Source organism: Equus caballus, chromosome 1 (assembly GCF_041296265.1).
Source record: "Equus caballus isolate H_3958 breed thoroughbred chromosome 1, TB-T2T, whole genome shotgun sequence".
Lineage (NCBI taxonomy): Eukaryota > Metazoa > Chordata > Mammalia > Perissodactyla > Equidae > Equus > Equus caballus.
The window spans coordinates 130,245,413-130,268,758 of NC_091684.1; the positions used below are offsets into that span (position 1 = coordinate 130,245,413).

Genomic DNA, 23,346 nt, shown 5'->3' on the forward strand with positions numbered 1-23,346 from the left:
AAAAAAGTGCAACAGTAGACAGAGAAACAGAAAACTAATAAAATGACAGACTTACGTCATAACATATCAATAATTACCTTAAATATAAATGGTCTAAATATGTGAAATAACACAGACTTGGAGAGTATATTAAAAAACATAATTGAACTATACATTATCTACAAGAAACTCACTTAAATACAAGGACATAGGTAGGTTCAAAGTAAAATGATAGCAAAAGATATACTGTGCAAACATTAATAAGGAAAGCAGGAGTGGTTATAATAGTATCAAAGTAGACTTCAGAGGAAAGAAAATCACTAAAGACAAGATACATTATATAATGATAAAACCATTCCACAGTGAAGATGTACATTACTATGTATATACAAACCAAACAAAAGAGACTCGATACACAGAGAAAAAAACTGATATAGCTGAAAAGAAAAAGAGAAGAATACACAATTATAGCTGAGGACTTCTAAATCTGACAGAACTACTAGACAGAACAATCAGCAAGGATACAGAAGACTTGAACATTAGAGTCAACCTACAGGATATAATAGCATATTTAGAACAGCCTATTCAACAACAATAAAATATTCTTTTTCAAATGCTTACATAACATTCAGCATGCAGACCATATCCTAGGCAATAAAATAAACTTTTAAAAATATAAAATAACTGAAATCATACAAAGTATGCTCTCTGATCATGACAGAATCAAATAAGAAACAAATAACAGACAACAAGAAAATCTCCAACCACTTATAAATGAAACAATACACTTCTAAACAGTCCATGGGTCACAGAGGAAGTCTCCAAAAATATTTTTTAAATACACAGAAATAAATGAAAATGAAAATACAACATATCAGAATATATGGGATGAAGTTAAAGCAGTACTATGAGGGAAATTTATAGCTCTAAATGTTTACATCAGAAAAAGTCTCAAACCAATCATCTCAGTTCCCACCTCAAGAAACCAGAAAAAGAAGAGGAAAATAAACCCAAAGGAAGCAAAAGGAAGGAAATAATAAAGACAACAGCAGAAGTCAATGAAATTGAAAACAGGAAAATCAATGAAATAAAAACCCAGTTCTTCTTAAAAATCAAACTTGTTAGACCTCCAAGCAAAACCAACAAAGATAAAAAGAGAGAAGACACAAATCACATCAGGCATGAAACAGGGACACAGTAGTACTGACCTTGCAGCCATTAAAAGTATGAGAAGGGAATACCATGAAACTATGCTCAATAAATTCAACAACACAGAATAAATGGATCAATCCTGCAAAAACCACAAACTACCAAAACTCAACCAAGATGAAATAAACTATCTAAATAGTCTTATAACTATTAAAGATACTGAATGTGTACTTTAAAAGCTCCCCAAAAACGGAATCTCCAGGCCAAAACGGTTTCCCTGGCAAATTCTACTTAACATTTTTAAAAGAATGAACACCAATTTTACACAAACCATTCCAGAAAATAAAAGGGGAGGGAACACTTCCCAAGTTATAAGGCTAGTGCTACCCTGATACAAAAACACACAAAGACAGTATGTTAACACTAAATACCAATATTTCTCATAAACACAGATGCAAAAACCTTCAATGAATTATCAGCATATCAAATCCAACAATGTATAAAAAGAATTATAAACCATGACCAAGTGGAATTAATTTCAGCTATGCAAACCTGGTCCAATATTCAAAAATCAATAAATGTAATCCACCGTTGTCAACAGCCTAAAAGGGAAAAATCATACGACCAGATTAACTGATACAGAAAAGTCTTTCACAAAATCCAACATCCACTCATGAAAAAAATTCTCATTAAACTATAACGAGAACTTACTCAACTTGGTAAAAACCAACCACAAAAAACCTACAGCTAACACATACTTAATGGCATAAAACGGAATAATTTCTCCCAAGATCTGAAAAAAGGAAAGGATGTCTTCTCTCATCATGCTTCTTCAACATGTTACTGGAAGTTCTAGATAGTGCAAAAAGGCACAGAAAAATATATATATACAGACAGGAAAGGAAGAAATAAAATTTTCAGATGACATGATTAATTATGTAGAAAATCCCAAGAGATATACATTAATACTCCAAGAATTATTACATGAATTCAGTAAAGTTGCAGGATACAACATGAATGCAATAATCCATTGCATTTCTATATACTAACAGTAAACATGTGGAAACTGAAATTAAAAGCAATTTACAATTGCACTAAAGAAAATGAAATATTTAGTAATAAGTCTAACAAAAGAGGCACAGAACGTGCATCCTGAAAATAAAACTGGCTGATGAAAGAAACAGCAGAAGACCTAAATAAATGGAGAGAGATACCATGTTCATAGATTGGAAAATTCAGCATAGTAAAGTTGCTAATTCTCGATCAACACCTGTAATGTAATTTCTATCAACATCCCAGCAACACTTTTTAGACACAGACAAGCTTATTCTAAAATTCATATAGAAAGATACATGACCTAAAATAGCTCAATACAATTTTTAAAGAGAAGAATTAAGTGGAAGCAGTCACTGTACCCAATGTTAAGGCTTACCATAGAGCAAGAGTAATCCAGACAATGCAGTGGAGCAACAGACATACAGATCAGTGAAATAGAATACAAAATCCAGAAATAGACCAATACAAACATGCCCAACTAATTTTTGACAAAATTTCAAGAGAGAATTTCCAACAAATGGTGGTGGGGCAACTGGACATCCCTAGGCAAAAAAAGTGAACCTCTATCTAAAACTCACACTTTACCCAAAAATTAACTCAAAGTGGATCACAGATTTAAATGTAAGATGTAAAACTATAAAAAACTTTCAGGAAAAGAAAAAAATCTTTCTATGGCTAGAAAGAACCTATGGCTAGGCAATGAGTTCTTAGACTTGACACCAAAAGTATGATCCATAAAGAGAAGACTTCATGGACCTTACCTAAATTGAAAAGTTTTCCACTGCAAAAGACTCTCTGAAGAGAACGAAAAGACAAACAACAGACTGGTAGAAAATATCCAACAAAGGACTAGTGTCTAGAGTATGCAGAGAACTCTCAAAACTCAACAGTAATTTACGAACAATTCAAGTAGAAAATGGGCAAAGACATCAACAAACATTACACTGAAGAATATATACAAATGACAAATAAGCACATAAAAGATGTTTAACATCATTTAGCCATTACAGAAATGCAAATTAAAACCACAATGAGATATCACTATATACCTATCAGAATGGTTAAAATAAAATATAGTGATAACACTACATACTAACAAGGGATGGGGAGGAAAGAGAGGCTAGAGGGGTGTTAAGTAAAGGGTATAAGATTTCTTTTTTTTCTTTCCAATTTTATTGGGAAATTATTGACATATACCACTGTATCAGTTCAAGGTGTACAACATAATGTTTGATATATGTATATACAGCAAAATGATTATCAGAGTAAGGTTAGGTAACATCCACTACCTCACATAGTTATAAATTTTTTTCTTGTGATAAGAACTTTTAAGACCTACTCTCTTAGCAACTTTCAAACACATAAAACGTTATTAACTAAAGTCACTGTGCCATATATTATATCTGCAGAACTTATTTATCTTATAAATGCGAGTTTGTACCTTTAACCACCTTCACCCATTTCTCCCAAACCCTAAACCCATACCTCCAGCAACAACTAATCTATTCTCTGAGTTCGTTTTTTTCCTTAGGATTAGACATATAAGTGAGACCATATGGTACTTTTCTTTCTCTGTCTGACTTATTTCACTTAGCATAATGCCCTCAAGGTCCAGCTATGTTGTCATAAATGGCAGGATTTCCTTTTTTATGGTTGAATAATATACCATTGTATGGGGGGGGGTGTATACACACATATATACACACACATTTTCTTTATCCATTCATCTGTTGATAGATACTTAGGTTGGGTTGTTTCAATGTCTTGGCTATTGTAAATAGTGCAGCAATGAACACAGCAGTGCAGCTATCTCTTTGAGATAGAGATTTTCTTTCCTTTGGATATATACCCAGAGGTAGGATTGCTGGATCATATGGCAGTTATATTTTAATTTTTTGAGAAACAGTCACACTGTTTTCCATAGTCGCTGTACCAATTTACATTCCCAGCAATGGTACACAAGGATTGTCTTTTTCCTACATCCTCACCAACACTTGTTATCTTGTCTTTCCGATGACAACCATTCTAATAGGTATGAGGTGATATCTCATTGTAGTTTTGATCTGCATTTCCCTGATGATTAGTGATGTTGAGCACCTTTTCATCTACCTGTGGGCCATCTGGATATCTTCTTTGGAAAAATGTGTATTCAGTTCCTCTGCCCATTTTTTAATTGGATTGTTTTTTGCTATTGAGTTGAATGAGTTGTTTATATATTTTGGTATTAACCCCTAATGAAATATATGATTTACAATTATTTTCTCCCATTCTGTAGGTTACCTTTTCATTGTGTTGGTGGTTTCCTTTGCTGTGAAGAAGCTTTTTAGTTTCTCTTATTTTTGCTTTTGTTGCCTTTGTTTTTGGTGTCAAATCCAAAGAATCATTGCCAAGAGATTTCTTTTTGAGGTGTTGAAAATGTTCTATAATTGTGGTTATAGCTGTACATATCTGTGAATATACTAAAAATAGATGAATTGTATACTTCAAATGAGTGAATTTTATGCTATATAAATTGTATCTGAACAAAGTTGGTATAAAAAATTAATAGGAAAAAGTAAGCTGATTTCAGAAGCTGATTTCTGAAAAACTGAAAATCTACATTACTGTGAAAACGACATTTTGTCTGAGTATCACAGACCATATCATCACATGATGCACTAAAAGGAATGAATTTGATTTCAAGGGGAAAAAAAATACTTACAAAATGCTCATTCTTATAACTGGTAACTCATTATCCTATTTTTTAAAAAACACTGACTATGTTAATATATTGTGTATTATATTTTAAAATAAAGATTTGACAGAGCCTATAATCTTTTACTTCACAGATATGGACTTTGAAATCTCTCAGGGGAAAGTATGTTTAAGTTCATTTTGTATTTTCTTTTAACTTTTTATTATGAAGATGTTCAAATACACAATATAGAGAAAACAGTATTATGAACCCCATATTCCAATCATCCAGCTTCAATAATTATCAATTATTCTGTCTCTCTTATTTCATCTATTTCTTCTTCTCTGTTTTTTTCTCTGAAATATTTTAAAGCAAATCCTAGACATCATATCACTTCTCCTGTAAATATTCAGTGTGTCTTTAAGAGACAGGGATGTTTTTTAATGTAACAATATCATTGTGGCAACCAAGAAAATTAATAATAAGACCTTAAATAATATACTATCCAGTCTGTGTTCAATTTTCACCCATGTTTAAAACTTTTTAAACATTCAGTACATAATAATATTATACATTATTGCTTTATCCTTTAATATATATATAAATAAAAAGAAAAATTACAAAATCAACTTTATAAAACCACACATACCAAAAGAAAAAAACAACTAAATTATGAAATTAAGTTTAACAAAAGATTTTAGTTTTCAGTTAATTTAACTGGCTTACCCTCAGGAGTACTATGATTAATAACTTTACTTTTTAAAGGAAAGAAAAACATCCCTCTGTGAAAGCTTTCCTATAGAAAGAAATATTGTTTAAAACTTGGACCTAATCCATTAACCAATCTTAAGACGGCCAACACAAATACTATCATGTAATTAAAAAAAAAATTGAAATAGCAGAAGCAAGTCAAGAGGAGTATATCCAATAGAAACTATAACATGGGTCTCTTGGACACTAAGAAATTAGTTACGGACAAATTACATTTTTAATGAATCTTCGGCAAAAAATATATTGAAAAATTATTCCCATAACGAAGAAAGTTTTTTGTGAACAGCAAATCATGCTATTAAACTGTCACAGAGCTTCTGAATACTTAGAATAATCTTAGAAGTGCACAAAACTCAAAATTCCATTTCATATCACAGTTTTTACATTCCAGAACTTATAAAGTTTTTTAAATTTTACAAATGTCAGTAATGAAACAGCACTAAAATAAAACCAATAATGAAAAGCTCTGAAATAATCCCAACCCAGGTGTGATTTGTTATCATTTTTATTTATCTCTGTATTTAATTCACTAATATTTTGTTTAGGATCTTTACCATCAATGTTCAAGAGAAAATGTTCTATTATAATATCCTTGTTAGGTTTTGATTTTAAGGTTATATCAGCTTCATAAAATGAGCTCCACTTTTTAATTCTCAGGAAGAGTTTCTCTAAGACTGATTTTATTTTTACCTTAAATGTTCAGAAAAATTCACAGGCAAACCACATTAATCTGGAATTTTCTGTGTGAAAAAATGTTTAATTATAGACTCACCTTTCTTTTGGTGAGGAAGATTCGCCCTGAACTAACATCCATTGCCAGCCCTCTTCTTTTTGCTTGAGAAAGATTAGCCCTAAGCTAACATCTTTGCCACTCTTCCTCTACTCTGTACATGGGATGCCTCCACAGCATGGCTGATAAGTGGAGTAGGTCTACATCTGGGATCCGAGTCTGCACACCCGGGTCGCCAAAGCAGAGTGCAAAGAATTTTAACCACTCCGCCACAGGGCTGGCCTCCCATATTTTTAAATATTTACAAGTTACTTCAAGTTTTTTAAATTCTTGCTATGCAAGCTTTGTTACATTGTGTTTTTCAAGGAATCTGTCAGTTTCTTAGTTTCTAAATTTAGTGTACAATATCGTTCATAATATCTTCCTATTATCTTTCTAATATCTGTGGGCTCTCTACCAACACCCCTATTCCATTTCTGATGTTATGCCCTGTCTCTTCTTTTTCGTAATCAGTATTACTACAAGTCTGTTCAATTTATTAGTCTATTTGTAAAACCACCTTTTGGCTTTGTTGATTTTCTCTATTCTCATGTATATCTTTTCTTTCCTTCTACATCCCTTGGGTTTAACTTGTTCATTTCTAACTTCTTGAGATGGACAAATAGTGTGGATTTTAGGTTTTCTTCTTTTCTAATATGTGCAATTGAGACTAGAAATTTTCCTCAAAGCATAGCTTTACCTTAATCCTGTAAGATTTTAAATGTTCATTTTCATTCAATTCACATTTTCTAATTGTTATTGTGATTTCTTCTCTGACTCATGGATTATTCAGAAACATATTCTGAAACTCCAAAAATCTGAGTATTGTATGGCTATCTTTTTGCATTTGATTTCTAACAACTCCACTGTGTTCAGAGAGACAGAATATGTTCAATCATCTGAAATTTGTTGAAACTTGTTGAATGGCTCAGTATGTGTCAGTTCTGTTAAATCTTTCATGTATGCTTGAATATATATTCGGACTGGCAGTTATTGCCATGACCAAGTAGCCTATATCAAAATTAACCCTCTTTCTGCCAAAAACAACTATAAGAGCTACACAAACTCTATAAATGAACTGTTTAAAGGCACTGGAAAGCAACCAATATAAGCAAGAATTGGGGAACTACAATTCCCAAGAAAAGGGAAGGACAACATGAGATCAACATTCACCCTAGAATTTCCTCTGAAGACATTTGCAATTCACAGTCCAGGGTAAGTGAGTCCTAGCAGAAACCAGTAATCCTGTCTAGCTGAGACAGATACTGGAGTTCAATGAGTCTAAAGCAACTGGGACTTCAGGAGCAAAGATCTTGGAGTAACTGCAGGTAAGTGAGCCAAAAAATCTGCATTCAATCTTCCCTTAAAAAGTCTGACAACTGCTAAGCTTTGCATACACAAGGCAAGACTCCAGGACACCCTGCAGAAAGCAGCAGCTGAGACGCTAATGAGCTAAGCAGACATTTTAGTAACTGTACAGTCCTGAGGAAACAAAAGTAGGAATTCAGGAATGTAGTGGCCTTGGCAAACACCCTAGGTTTTCAGTGGAGAACCCAAAACGAATAAGGACAAAACTGAAACACATCACCTTTAATAAAACCTCAAACCAAACCCTGACTGGATTAAGGTGATCTGCCTGTTCTCTATCTTCTTGCCAGGAAAAAAATATATATATTTGTAGAAGAAGCCTCTATAATTTTTTTAATACACCACGTTAAACACTCAATTAATTATGAGGCACACTAAAAAAAACAGGGTCAAATAACTGAAAATCCCTCAAAAATGTTTTTAAAGTAACAAACCCACAGGTAGTTCAGATATTTTACTTTTCAGACATGGACTTTTTCAAACAGCTATCATTAACATACTCAAGAAAATATACATCAGACATACAGAACAGAGAAGTAGTGGACTAGAATACACATCAGGAAACAGTTTCCAGATTGAAGCATCCAAAGAAAAAAGAATGGGCAAGAATAAACATTACTTGTTAGACACAACACTTGTTACATACATATACACTTAGAATTACTTTACCTCTCTCTTGAAGTGATCCATTAATAATGAACAGATCTCTCTTTAAAATGTTTCTTTGCTACTTTGTCTTTTTTGCCTGGTATTAGAGCAACACCTGCTTTGATTTGAATAGAAATGCATAGTACATCTTTTCCCATATTTTCTTTTGATTTTTCTATGTCTTCATATTGAAGGTGTATCTCTTGTAAGCAGAACATAGTTGGGCTTTATTTTTAATGCAGTCTTATAATCTTTGTTTTTAAATTTTAATATTCAGACTAATTACATTTAATGTAGGAATTGATATATCTGCATTTACTTCTACCATCTTATAGTTTGTTTCTCATTTGTCTCATATATTTTATGTTTCTTTTCTCTCCTGTCTTGCTTTCTTTTGCATTAATTGAAAAGGTTATTAGTTGAACATTCTTTTACTCATCCTTGTGGTTTTCTTCAGTTTATAACATAAATCATTGACTTAAACGTCTAATACAAATACAAACGTCTACTACTTTTGTAACTTCCCAGACAATGCCAGGACCCTAGGAAATAGAAACTCCTCTTATTCCTCTCCTGTCTTTTAGACTACTGTTACAAATTTTCATTCTACGTATATCGAAAGCTCTACAAGACATTATGTTTCACGGTCAAAAGACATTTAATGTTATGCATATCTTTACTCCTTCTGGTGTTCTTCATTCCTTCATGTATTTCTGGGTTTCCATCTGGGATCATTTTCCTTCCACCTGAAAAACTCTGCAGTATTTCTTTTAGTGTAGGTCTGCTGACTGCAAATTCTCTCAATTTTTGTCTGGAATGGTCTTTATTTCACCTTTGCTTTTGAAGGACATTTCTGCTGGATATAGAATTCTACCTTGTCAGTTATTTTCTTTCAGCACCTTAAAGATGTCATTCCACTGTCATATGGCTTCCATCAACTATCAGCTTACTCTTGCTCCTTTGAAAATAGTCTTTTTTTTTTTAGCTCTGACTACAAGCATACTTCAGAGATATTGTGGTTTTGGTTCCAGACCACCGCAAAAAAGTGAACACTACAATAAAGCAAGTCACATGAATTTTTAGTTTCGCAATACATTTAAAAGTTATGTTTACACTATGCTGTAGTCTACTAAGTATGCAATAGCATTACGTCCAAAAAAACAATATACATACCTTAACTAAAAAATACTTTATTGCTAAAAAAAATGCTAACCATCATCTGAGTCTTCAGTGAGTCACAATCTTTTTGCTGGTGAAGGGTCTTGTAAAGAATGCAGTATCTACAAAGCGCAAGAATACAAGGTATTCCTGTACTTGTAAGGATTTTCTTTCTTTGATTTTTAGTATTTTTATTATATTGCAGCTAAATGAGATTTATTTTGTATATTTCCTGCTTGGAGTTTATAGTGCTTCTTGAATATGAGACTCGATGCCTTTTGACAGTTTGGGGAAATTCTCAATGATTATCTCTTCAAATGTTGCTTTTGCACCATTCACTCCACCCCTTCACAGACTCCATTTACAGATGTGCCTCTTATACCCTTCCCTGCATTTTTCCATCACTTTTCTCTCCATGATTTAGCCTCAATATTTTCCACTGTTATTGTTAGCGTCATTGAGTCAATTTCGACTCCCAGAAACCCTGTGCACAGCACAGCGGAACCCCAGCTGATCTTTTTGCACCATCACTCACCTTCTGGCACTGTATCAGACAATGCTGTGCTGCTATCCATAGGGTTTTCATGGCGAAGTTTTTCAGAAGTGGGTGGAAAGGTCCTTATTCCTAGTCTGTCTTAGTCTGGAAGCTCAGCTAAAACCTGTCTACCATGGGTGACCCTGCTGGTATTTGAAATACCAGTTGCATAGCTTTCAGCATCACAGCAACATGCAGCTGCCACAGTGTGACAAGTCACATATGGGTGGTGTCATTCCCTGACCAGGAAATGAACCCAGACTACAGCGGTGAGAGTGCCAAATCTTAACCACTAGACCACTAGAATTGGCTATATTTTACTATACTTAGAATTAACTTTCCTAAATTTTAAATCTCTTCTTAATAAGAGTAAACACAATAGATGTTTTAAGAATTTCATTCATCTTCCTGGATTCCTCTCTTCCAGAGCACTGTGACCAAAAAGTCTGGATTGGTTGCTCTCTAGACCCATTACACAGCTGTCATCCTGGAAACACCACCATAGAATTATTACCTTTGCCTCTCTTCCATGCTGGTCCTCTCCAGTAGTGATTGAGTCCAAGAAGGTAAAAAACTTTTTGAGATCTTGCATATTTGAAAATATCTTTAATCTACTCTCACATTTAGTGGATAATTTGGCTAGACAGAATTTTTTTATTTTTTTGGGAAATAGAATTTTAGATTAAAAATTATTTTCCTTTAGAATTTTGAAGACATTGCTCAATTTTATTGTGGCCTCTAGTGATAGTCTGGCAAAAGCAGATGTCATTCTAATACTTGGTCATTTGTATATACACTGATTATTTTCTCTAATTATTTAGAGCCTCTCCTCATCTGAACTATTCACAACTTTCACACCATGTTTTGGTGTCAACTCTATTTTCATCCATTAATTAAACATTAATGAGCCCTTTCTGTCTACAAACTTATATCCTTCTGTTAAAGGAAATTTCCTTTAATTATCTCTTCTGTGATTTCCTCCTTTCCTTTCTCCCTCTTTCTATAACCCATGTTATTCAAATAGTGGATATTCTTATTATCTATTTTTATATAACAAGCCAAAACTTAGCATCTTAAAACACTAACCATGTTATTTCCATGCAATTATTTGAGTCAGGAATCTGAGGAGTGCTCAGTGATGGGACTCATGGCATCTCCACATGGTGTCAGCTAGGGTGTCAGCAGAATGTTCCTGATGGCTTCACCACATGCTTGAGCCTTGGCACTGTTGGCTGAGACAGCTAGGTTCTCCTTCTTGTGGCCCTTTCTCTTCACAAGGTCTGTGGCCTATCCTGGGCTTCTTTACATGGCAGCTGGCTTCCAACAAGGAGAAAATGGAAGCTTCAAGGCCTATTATGGGCTAGGCTGGGAACTTACTGAACATCACTCTTGTAACATTCTATTGATCATATCAAGTCACAGGTCCAACCAAAGATTCAAAGCGAGGAGAAACAGACTCTACCACTTGATGGTGAGAATGGCATACATGCCCAGGGATGGGAGGAATTTTAAAAATTTCCAAAAAATGAATAAAAGGATAGATTGAATTATCAATAATATTATGAAAGAAATAGTTTCTTAAAAAAATAAACATTTTTTTTAAAAAAGGAATTCATTTATATAAATGAATATATAAAACCATAGTTGGCACCCATCTTTGCATACAATCTACCACAGTCTGCAATCTGGCTTCGGATTGCCAAAGTCTCTCAAGGCCATCAGACAATCATCCAATTACAGTATCAGCCTCAAAGACCAATATCTCATGATCTATATCAAATCTGGATATTTTCCGTAGGTGTGGGTTCTCTTGACCTGGAAATCTGGCAGTTCAGTAAGAGAGCAGGGCTTGAAGTGGAAGTGAGGATGAGGCGTCTCATCTTTATAGACAGTCTTTCATTTAATCTCCGTGCTTTCAATAAAATACTCCCATCTTCCAATGTGCCTAGTATCCCTCAAGGTCAGATACCATCTTTTTACCTTCTCTAGAGAATAAACCTCCAATAGTCCGCCGGGGTGAGGGAAACAGTCATTCTGTTATTTGGAGTTGAGGGGAGCTGGGGAGAATTCGGGATGCTTTTAACATATAAGCCCTACCCTTTACCCTCACTTTCAGAGATACCTGCTCCCATCAATATCTGACCCTTTGGGGAGTTCTGTGGAGCAAATTGCATTACTTTACAATTTTGCCCATTCTCTGAGCTTAGAATCCAGCTAGCTCAATCAAATGTCACCACTAGTCTTTCTGCTTCACAACTTCCAAAACTTTGTTCACATTATCTCTTTTCCTGTCTCTTCTTCCTTAAATCCTATTTTTAAACCCTTTTATATCATTTTAGTTGAGTTTGGGGAAAGGGCAAAGTAAATGCATGTGGTGAATCTGCTAACTTTAACAAAAACCACTTTTTATGGCATTTAATTAGAATCAAAATTATAGAATTAGAATATAGAATCATTACAAGCTTCAGTACTATAGCTACTTTTACTATAAATTACTTAAAATATATACCATAATTCACTGTGCATCAAAACCTCAAAACTGAAGACCAAAGTGGTCAAAAATAAAATTTCCTGATATATTAACAAGGGTATTTTTAAGCCTAGTTATAATCAAGATCTATTATTTCATCTTAATCAAATGGGTCACACTCATGAATAACCTGACAGTACTGCTTCAAACAAAACCATGACATGTGCTAACACTATGACTCCTTTAAATTTTTTGCCATTTTGATTTTTAATACATTTCTCAGACCCTTTCAAGATACAGAAACTAAGCTTTATGATTCCACATTTTCCTACCTTTTCCTAAGAGAAAATACCTATTCTCAATTTTCTACTACTCAGTCTGTATAGAGAAACCAAGGGCAACTTACTGGGTAAAAGTAAGGAATATTACTTGAAATAAGCCAATGCAACTTACTAAGACCAAGAGGGAAAAAAAATCCATAACGTGAAGTTGGCAATACCTTTGTTATGTCCAATAAAACATTTTTTTCTGAACCAAAAAACTTCAAAGGGACCTTTCATTGAAGAAAGAAGGAAGTAGTATTCTTAAGTTGTTCCTTAACTCATAACACAAATTTATTATTACTATCATCCTAAAATCCAAGCCTCTATACATGTATAAAAAAATCCACTCTAAACTTCTATATAAAAACATTTTATGAAGGAAATTCTTAAGGGATACATTCCAGGTGGGGCCTCAGAATAATAGCCATTCTATTTATTTGTTCCTGTTAATTATTCTGATGGTAAAGAAAACAGATGTGTGAGCAAAGATAAACAAAGAATATTATTTAGTACCAAAATAATATCCCAATATTAATGAAATGAAGTAGTGACATGCTACTTAAAACTGTATACTGCCTAGAGGATGGACTAGCCTATTTTTTTCTACTTTAAGTCAAAAGGGTTATAAAGGATCTTATAAATGAACTGACAAATGAAATCATTCTCCTTAAAGTTTACAGAGAGCAAACTTGAGACTAAAATGAGCTCCATAGCTTTTGTACAATTTTAAAGATTATTTTATTATTTTAACTAAGGTAAATTAGTATCACTTAAATGATGAATAAAGACAAACATATAAAGTTAGCACCAATTGCAAATAAAATAAATATCTCCACATACATCCACCTGTCTACTACATAAAAGAGTTGATTCAAAGTCACTTGCCATTTTTGCGGGAAGTCTTCTGCACTGGCATTGGTGGGCAAGATTGGGCAGGCGCTACATCTAAAGAAGCAGTAGAGCCTGTATGATGAGCCTTTACCTTGTCAGCCCAACTGACACCTGTAGGAGCCAGACGGGGTGCAGCCCCTGTGCCAGGCGAACTCCTATGGAGAAAATGACTGCATTAATAAAGCAAATATGTAAGTTAAAACATTAAATATTTAATTAATATATTTAAATTTTAAGTAAACTGTGTGTGGGTGTGTCTGTATCCACATTTCCAGAGTAACATACTATTACAGCAATTTAAGGCAAATATATTCATAAACTTATCTTGGTCTAATACTTCATTAATTTAACATACTATAACATATTATATGGAAACCAGGATAATATAGAAAATCTGAGTTCAGTTTAAAAGAAAATTTCAGTTAAATGGGTAACCTTAAAAAGTATGCATATATATCAAACTTATTTTCATTTAAAACATTTTTTAATAACAGAAATGTGCATTAATTTACCAATCTACTGATACAGACACTACTAAAATCGGCTTTTTCTTTTTTTTTTTGGTTTTTGTTTTTAAAAAGAATTGTTTATTTACTGAACCTGGGGCAGATTAGATACACAACCAATTTTAAATCTACATCTGCTAATTCAATTTTGAAGTGTTTTCACACGCACACACACATTGGCATGCAACAGTTGTCCTAAGGTAACAGTGACCTTAAACTGTTGCCAAGTATTTTCACCTAAGGTTGAAAAATTGTTTATCCTGAACATGAAAACCTGTAAAAATTTAAATTAATTATATAAAACTCGTTACTTGTAGTTTTCCCCTTGCAAAGATCCAAAAGAAATGTCCAAGTAACTAATATACACACCAGTCACAACATAATCCTGGATCATCCCTACACCAAAACCAGATGCTCTTTTAATTTTAAACCCATCATCAGAGACCAAGAAAAAGTCATTTTGTTTTATACAAAACACAATTCACATGTGCCGAAAAACAAAAACCCTAGTACGGACAGTGATGTTCAGTACCCTAATTAAACCTTAGTGGCCAAAATGCCACTGATCAAAAATAAAATAGTGGCTGTATATCACTGCAATCATATCCAAGAGGCTTTAACCCTTTGGCATCAGAAATTCAGATTTTCCCAATTGTGTGAATGCATAGCTCCTACGTGCCAAGAGCAGAGAAAGCAACGTGCCAGCACAGAAAGGAAAAGAGCTACCATTTGCTGAAACACCCAGAGAACTGGCTTTAATAAACTTTTTACAAGGTTAGGCAGAAACCCAAAACAGTTATTAGCTGCTCGTGTCACCAATTTAAGTGGAGGTGATTGAGTCCAAAGGTTCAAAGTAAAAATTTACGGGGAAAAATGTTGTTGGGTTAAGTCTTATCCTCAAAGCAAAAATGACATATAAAAGTACCAATCTGGTAGCATACTCCAAAGTCACAGAGCTCTGCCATCAGGCTGGGGAGAAAATCAAGATTCAGACTGTTGTTTCTCATAAGGACTCAACAAAATGAATTTTTAATGACTTAATAAGGGTCCAAAGGATGCAATTATTTTAGTAAAGTACTATTGGTATACTATCCTGAACAAACTGCCTCTTATTACAAAAACAAAAGAAAAGGAAGATATAATAAGGACTATACACCTATATTTCACTTACAGTGTTTGAGTTCCAGAAGGGCCTGTACACTGGAGGCAGAATTCATGTAAGAAATTATGCCAATCAAACGTCAAATTTTCACTATAACTTTCCTAAAAAGGGTTTTCTCCCAATAGCTATTAATCACAAAGAAACATAAGCTGTGAATGTACAGTTCAGAAAATAAAAACGTAGAAACTCATGACATTATTATGACCAAGATGTCTGGTAAACAGTGAGTTAATTATGAGTTTGAGAGCATCATGAAGAGGCTTTTAAACCACCATGTGGACTTCAAAGAACCTCTTCAGGTAGTAGATCTGCCCCAACGTCATGGCAATGAGAACCAGGGCTTCGAAGAAGGACCAGAGGACCACTCTGCTGTTCGTGTTGTTGTTGATTGCTCTGTGTATTCGCTCTCGAACATCCATGTACTCCTGTTCATGCTTTACAGCTGTCATCGCCACTGCTAGCTCAATAATCATTTCTTCTAGCTTGTTCTGGTGAGCTTCTGTTTCCATGTCTTGTCCTTGCGGGGCCTCCCCAATATCAATGGAGAACATCACTATCTTTGGAGTCATGGTGGACATCCTATTACTAAAACAAAACTTATATGTTCCGTCCATGTGAGCAGCAAAGGTGTATTTCCCACTAGACTCCCAGTCTCCTTTATAAATTCCTTTATTGTCAGGCCCTGTAATCTCCACATTGATGTCCAGGAAGCCACCCTCAGCCACCTCGAAGATGAGGCCCATCTTGGGGCCCGAGGTGACCCGCTCAAAGAAGCACTCCTCGGCATGTGTGTCAATGCTGACGAAGTAGCCAGAGGCCGTGGCCAGGAGGGCAGCCAGGAGCACCAGCAGCTCAGCGAGCGTCATCATGGTGGGGCTGGGGCCGAAGCCACGACCAGGACTGCGGCCTCCAGAGCTGCCGCCACCGCCGCCACCTAAAATTGGCTTTTTGTGTACATTTTTTTCTTGCTAAGGAAAATTAGCCCTTAACTAACATGTGTTGCCAATCTTCCTCTTTTTTTTTTCTGCTTGAGGAAGATTAGCCCTGAGCTAACAGCTGTGCCAATCTTCCTCCACTTTATAGGTGGGATGCGACCACAGCATGGCTGATGAGTGGTGTATGTCTGCACCCAGAACATAAACCCACAAACATGGACTGCCAAAGCAAAGTGAGCCAAACTTAACCACTATGCCATGAGCCTGGCCCCATGTACATTTCTTACAAGGACCACAAGTGTGATATCTCAGTGACAATGTCCAGTTTTGGTTTCTTTAAAATGCAGTGAGAATTTAGAGACACCTATTAAACAATCTAAGGGCAGAATCCTCCTCAAGTTTAATAACATTTTCTCCAATCTTTCACCATTGTCCTATCCACTCCTCATTTTACAGCAAAACTTCGATAGTTCACCTTTATCGAAGCTTTCCAAAATCTTGCTATAGTTTTCAAAGAAACAATGACTCTCTTTGCACACCTACTTCACTGATTTAATTAATACGTAAATTATGAATTAAAATAATTAAGACAACTTGAATAAACAAGTTTGGTAACTAACTACATATTATGAGTAAGCACTGAACTCAATGAGTAAGAGCTGAAGTGAGTAGATATACTAAAGGTAGCCAATTTTTCAGCATACTAAAAGAAATATGTTTCACAAATTCACAACACAAGTTGGAATAATATTTGCGAAAAATAACTGAGGAGGGAAGGAGGAAAGGGACTGAATCACTTTACACTAAGGAAATAAGACGCCATGAGAAAATGGACTATGTTATACACGAGATTTTGAATACAAACTTCAGGGTAGCCACTAAACTAAAAAGCAAAAAAGAGACAAAAAAAACAAATAAGGAAAAAACGAAACACGGAATAAAAAACTGCCTAATTCAAAGGGTAGACCAAAACACACAGGACGAGAAACAAAGGAAATGCAGGAAAGCCAGAAAAAGAGTGATATAATGACAGCATTAAGCCCTCATACATCAATAATCACCCTCAATGTAAACGGACTGAACTCTCCAATAAGAAGACACAGAGTGGCAAGGTGAATTAAAGAACAAGATCCAACAATTTGTTGCCTCCAGGAAACACATCTCAGCTCCAATGACAAACACAGGCTCAGAGTGAAGGAGTGCAAGACGATACCAAGCTAATGGCAAACAAAGAAAGCAGGTATCACAATACATATATCAGACAAAGTAGATTTCAACATAAGGCAGGTAAAGAGAGACAAAGAGGGGCAATATAAAATGGTCAAAGGGACACTACATCAAGGTGAAAGGAGCACCAAAGTTCATAAAGCAACTATTAACAAACTTAAAAGAAGATATTAAAAATAACACAATAATAGTAGGGGACCTCAACACCCCACTCACATCATTGGACACATCATCCACACAGAAAATCAACAAGGAAAAAGTGGAATTAAACAAAAATCTAAAACAGGTGGATTTAATAGACATATATAGAAAACTCCATTCAAAAACAGCAGAATACACATTCTTCTCAAGTGCACAGAGAACATTCTCAAGGTTAGACCACATGTTGGGAAACAAGGCAAGCATCTATAAATTTAAAAAAATTGAAGTAATAACAAGCATCTTCTCTAATCATAATCTGTAAAGCTACAAATTAATTACATGAAAAAAGCTGAGAAAGAGACAAAGATGTAGAGACTGAAAAATATGCTATTGAACAAGCAATGGATCATTGCATGATTTGCATGAAATCAAAGAAGAAATCAAAAAATATCTGGAGACAAATGAAAATGATAACATGCCATACCAACTCATATGGGATGTGGTAAAAGCTGTACTAAGAGGGCAATTCATCACAATACAGGCTCACCTTAAGAAACAAGAAAAATCCCAAATAGGTAATCTCAAATTACAACTAACTAGATCAGAAAAAGAAGCACAAAGCCCAAATTCAGCAGAAGGAGAGAAATAATAAAAATCAGAGCAGAAATGAATGCTATTGAAACAAAAAGGCAGCAGTAAAGATCAATGAAACAAAGAGGTGGTTCTTTGAGAAGATAAATAAAATTGACAAGCCCCTAGCCAGACTTAAAGAAAAAAAGAGAGAAAGCTCAGATAAACAAAATCAGAAATGAAAGTGGAGAAATAACAACAGACTGAACAGAAATACAACAGATTCTAAGAGAATACTACAAAAAACTGTATGCCAACAAAATGGATAACCTAGAGGAAATGGATAAATTCTCAGACTCTTACAATCTCCCAAAGCTGAGTCAAGAAGAAGCAGACAATCTGAACAGACCAATCACAAGGAAAGAGATTGAAATAGCAATCAAAAGCATCCCAAAGAATAAAACCCCAGGACCAGATGGCTTTGTTGGGGAATTCTACCAAACTTTCAGAGAAGATTTAATACTTATCCTTTTCAAGCTATTCCAAAAAATTAGGGAGGATGGAATACTTCCTAACACATTCTACGAGGCCAACATCACTCTGATACCAAAGCCTGACAAGGAAAAAGAAGCAGAAAAAAGGAGAACTACAGGTCAATATTGCTGATGAATATAGATGCAAAAATTCTCAACAAAATTTTGGCAACTCGAATTCAGCAATACATCAAAAGTCTCATACGTCACGATCAAGTGGGATTCATACCAGGGACACAGGGATGGTTCAACATCTGCAAATCAATCAACATGATACACCACACCAACAAATTGAGGAATAAAAACCATATGATCATCTCTTTAGATGCAGAGAAAGCATTTGACAAGATCCAACAGCCATTTATGATACAAACTCTGAACAAAATGGGGATAGAAGGAAATTATCTCACTATAATAAAGGTTATATATGACAAACCCACAGCTAACATCATACTCAACAGGGAAAAACTGAGCGCCATCCCCCTGAGAACAGGAACAAGAAAAGGATGCCCACTATCACCACTCTTATTCAACATAGTACTGGAGGTTTTGGCCAGAGCAATTAGACAAGAGAAAGGAATAAAAGGAAAACAAATAAGGAGGGAAGAAGTGAAACTCTCGCTGTTTGCAGACAACAAGATCTTATAATAGAAAACCCCAAAAAATCGATTGGAAAACTAATAGAAATAATTAACAACTACAGTAAAGTTGCAGGGTACAGAGTCAACTTACAAAAATCAGTTGCTTTTCTACACTTCAATAACAAACTTACAGAAAGAGAACTCAAGAATATAATTCCATTTGCAATCACAACTATAAAAATAAAGTACCTAGGAATAAATTTAATCAAGGAGGTGAAGGACTTATACAATGAAAACTGTAAGACATTACCTAGAGAAACTGATAATGACTTAAACAGATGGAACAAGATTCCTTTCTTATGGATTGGAAGAATAAGCACAGTTAAAATGTCCATACTACCCAAAGCAATCTACAGATTCAGTGCAATCCCTATCAGAATCCCAAAGACATTCTTCACAGAAATAGAGTAAAGAATGCTAAAATTCATATGGGGCAATCAAAGACCCCAAATTGCCAAGGCAATCCTGAGAAAAAAGAACAAAGCTGGAGGTATCACAATCCCTGACTTCAAAATGTATTAAAAGCCATAGTGACCAAAATGGCATGGTACTGGTACAAAGGCACCCAGATGAATAGAACAGAACTGAGAGCCCAGAAATAAAACCACACATCTACACTCAGCTAATCTTCGACAATGGTGCCAAGACCATACAATGGAGAAAAGATAGTCTCTTCAATAAATGGTGTTCAGAAAATTGGACAGTCACATGCAAAAGAATGAAGGTAGATCACTATTTCACAACATACACAAAAATTAACTCAAAATGGATCAAAGACTTGAAGATACGTCTTGAAACTATAAAACTCCTGTAAGATAATATTGGCAGTACACTCTTTGACATCGAACTAAAAAGGATCTTTTCAAATAGTATTTTTTCTCAGACAAGGGAAACAAAAGACGAAATAAACAAGAGGGAATTCATCAGACTGAAGAGCTTCTGCAATGCATAAGAAACTGGGATCAAAACAAAGAGACAACTCACCAACTGGGAGAAAATATTTGCAAATCATATATCTGACGAGGGTTAATCTCCATAACATATAAGGAACTCACACAACTGAACAATAAGAAAGCAAACAACCCAATCAAATACTGGGCAGAGGAGATGAACAGACATTTTTCCAAAGAAGATATACAGATGGCCAAAAAACACATGAAAAGATGTTCAAATCACTAATCACCAGGGAAATGCAAATCAAAACTACACTAAGATACCACCTGACACCTGTTAAAATGGCTATAATCACTAAGACTAAAAATAACAAATGTTGGAGAGGGTGTGGAGAAAAGGGAACCCTCATACACTGCTGGTGCCAATGCAAGCTGGTGCAGCCACTATTCAAAACAGTATGGAGATTCCTCAAAAAGCTAAAAATAGAACTACCATATGACCCAGCTATCCCACTACTGGGTATGTACCCAAACAACTTGAAATCCACAATCCAAAGTAACATATGCACCCCTATTTTCAGTGCAGCACTATTCACAATAGCCAAGACATGGAAGCAATGCAAGTGCCCATTAACAGATGACTGGATAAAGAAGACGCGGTATATATATACAATGAAATACTACTCAGCCATAAAAAAAGACACAACCATGCCATTTGCAATAACATGGAAGGACCTAGAGGGAATTATGCTAATCTAAATAAGCCAGTCTGAGAAAAACAAACACCAGATGATTTCACTCATATGTGGAATATAAACAAGTACTGGGACAAAGAAAACAGTTCAGTGGTTACCAGGGGAAGAGGGGGGTGAGCAGAGCATAGGGGTGAAAGGGAGCACTTACGTGGTGATCGTCAAGAAATAACGTACAAGCAAAATGGTGGCGTGAGCAGTTTTCTTTGTCTCTCCCACTTCAAATCTACAACTAATTGGACATTCATCGGTCAACAAAGGCTATCCACACAGCATCTCAGGACACCCAAGAGACCTGTGCTGCTATACGTCGGAAGGCAGATGGAGTTCCCCCCGGGAGGAGTGGAGACAGGTGAAAACTCTCCAACCCACGACCCCTGGACAGCCTAGTACCTGCAAGTGACTTTCTTCCAGCAGACACGCTCACAGCAACGCCATGCACAAAGGGTGGGCATGTGTGGGTATCGGCGGAGCAACGATGGAAGCAGGTGACTACAGCCCTACCTAAAACCTCGACGATTGCCCCTAAGCCCAGGGGGAAAATCCACGGTCCTGAACCAGTGGAAGGGAAAGCCTCTACTCGCCATTAGTGGAGAGGCCCCACCCAGCATTCAGAATGCTGGGAGGCTCCGGGAGAGGAGGATCCTGGACAGGGCAGCAGCCCGTCAGCCGCCTCTGACTCATGGACTTCGGCTGTGTCCCAGAGGGGGTAAGGGACACCCAGTGTGACTGTGTGCAAGGGCGGGGGCGTGTTGGAGTCCCAGCCGCCCTGCTCTGTGGTCCAGGGGGAAAATCCACAGTCCCAGAACAGCAACAGCAAAGGCCTCTGGGCAGCATTAGTGGACAGGCCACGCCCGGCAATTACAAGGCTGGAAGACCCTGAGGCAGGAGTAGCAAAGCTGGGTGAGCTAACCACAGACTGCAGTAGATACCCATAGCTCTGCTGTGGCCCATAGTGGACAAATGAGATATTGCGGGCCCTGACAGTGACAGAGCTGTGAATATAGGTGATCCTGCTCCCGGCCACTGGGAAAGCCGATAACACCACTACAGACCCTAAGGAGGGAGTGCGTCTAGGTGGTCTGCGATACTAGGCACCAGCAACTGGAGGCCCCCTTGCGATTGTCCCCACAGCTGACAAGGAACCCCACAGGAGCACTGTGACTATGAGGACGGACCCAGGTCCAGGCAGCAACAGCTGACAGGAATCCTGGTCAGTGGAGATTAATAAACAGTACCCCACACACACTCCAGTAGAAGCAAGTGGAAGCAGTAACTAAACTCTATCTCTATGTGGAGGCACAAATCCACACCATCAAGCAATATGAAAAAATATATTAAATCTCCAGAACAGAAGGAAAATGACAAATACCCAGAAAACAATCCCAAAGATAATGAACTCTGCAACCTAAATGACAAGGAATTCAAAACAGCCATCATTAAAAAACTCAACAAGTTAAAAGAGAATACAGATAGACAACTGAAGGAGTTCAGGAGTTATGTCACAAAAGAGCTTGATACCATAAAGAAGAAGCAATCAGAAATACTGGAGATGAACACAATGGAGGACATTAAGAAAAATCTGGGCTCTAGGAATAGTAGGGTTGATAATGTGGAGGACAGAATTAGCAATTTGGAGGATGGGAATATAGAAATGCTGCAGATAGAGGAGGAGAGAGAACTAAGACTAAAAAGAAATGAAGAAACTCTCCGAGAATTAGCCAACTCAATTAGGAGATGCAACATAAGGATTATAGGCATCCCAGAGGGAGAAGAGGAGGAGAAGGGGGCAGAATGACTGTTCAAAGAAATAATGGCTGAGAACTTTCCAAACCTGGGGAGAGAGATGGAACTCAATGTGACAGAAGCGAATAGATCTCCAAACTTTCTCAATGTTAAAAGACCAACTCCAAGGCATATAGTAGTGAAATTTGCAAAAATCAATGACAAAGAGAAAATACTAAGGGCAGCAAGACAGAAGAAAATAACCTACAAAGGAACTACCATAAAGCTGTCAGCAGATTTCTCAGCAGATACCTTACAGGCTAGAAGAGAGTGGAATAATATATTCAAAACTCTAAAGGACAAGAACAGAAAGAAAGTAACAAATACACAGAAAACAATCCCAAAGAAAATGAGATATATAACCTAAATGATGATGACTTCAAAACAGCCATCATTAAAATACTCACTGA

At 35.9% G+C, this 23,346-nt stretch overlaps 2 protein-coding genes across 51 annotated transcripts in view; both read right to left on the bottom strand.

Annotated features, from left to right (window-relative positions):
* Nucleotides 1-23,346, bottom strand: part of SCAPER (S-phase cyclin A associated protein in the ER) — a 521,075-nt gene that overhangs the window by 353,372 nt on the left and 144,357 nt on the right. For 38 of the 50 annotated variants that reach the window (XR_011438966.1, XR_011439156.1, XR_011439026.1 and 35 more), the window contains 1 exon segment: nucleotides 13,786-13,946. Coding sequence is in view for 35 of the 50 variants with exons in the window: in XM_070267830.1 (XP_070123931.1) it covers nucleotides 13,786-13,946 (161 nt within the window). In the remaining 15 variants the exon portion in view is untranslated. 50 annotated transcript variants of the gene reach the window in all.
* On the bottom strand, nucleotides 14,342-22,737 carry LOC102149093 (transmembrane emp24 domain-containing protein 2). Its single transcript, XM_070233050.1, has one exon. The coding sequence runs from the start codon at nucleotides 16,326-16,328 to the stop codon at nucleotides 15,723-15,725; it is 606 nt and encodes a 201-aa protein (XP_070089151.1). The 5' UTR covers nucleotides 16,329-22,737; the 3' UTR covers nucleotides 14,342-15,722.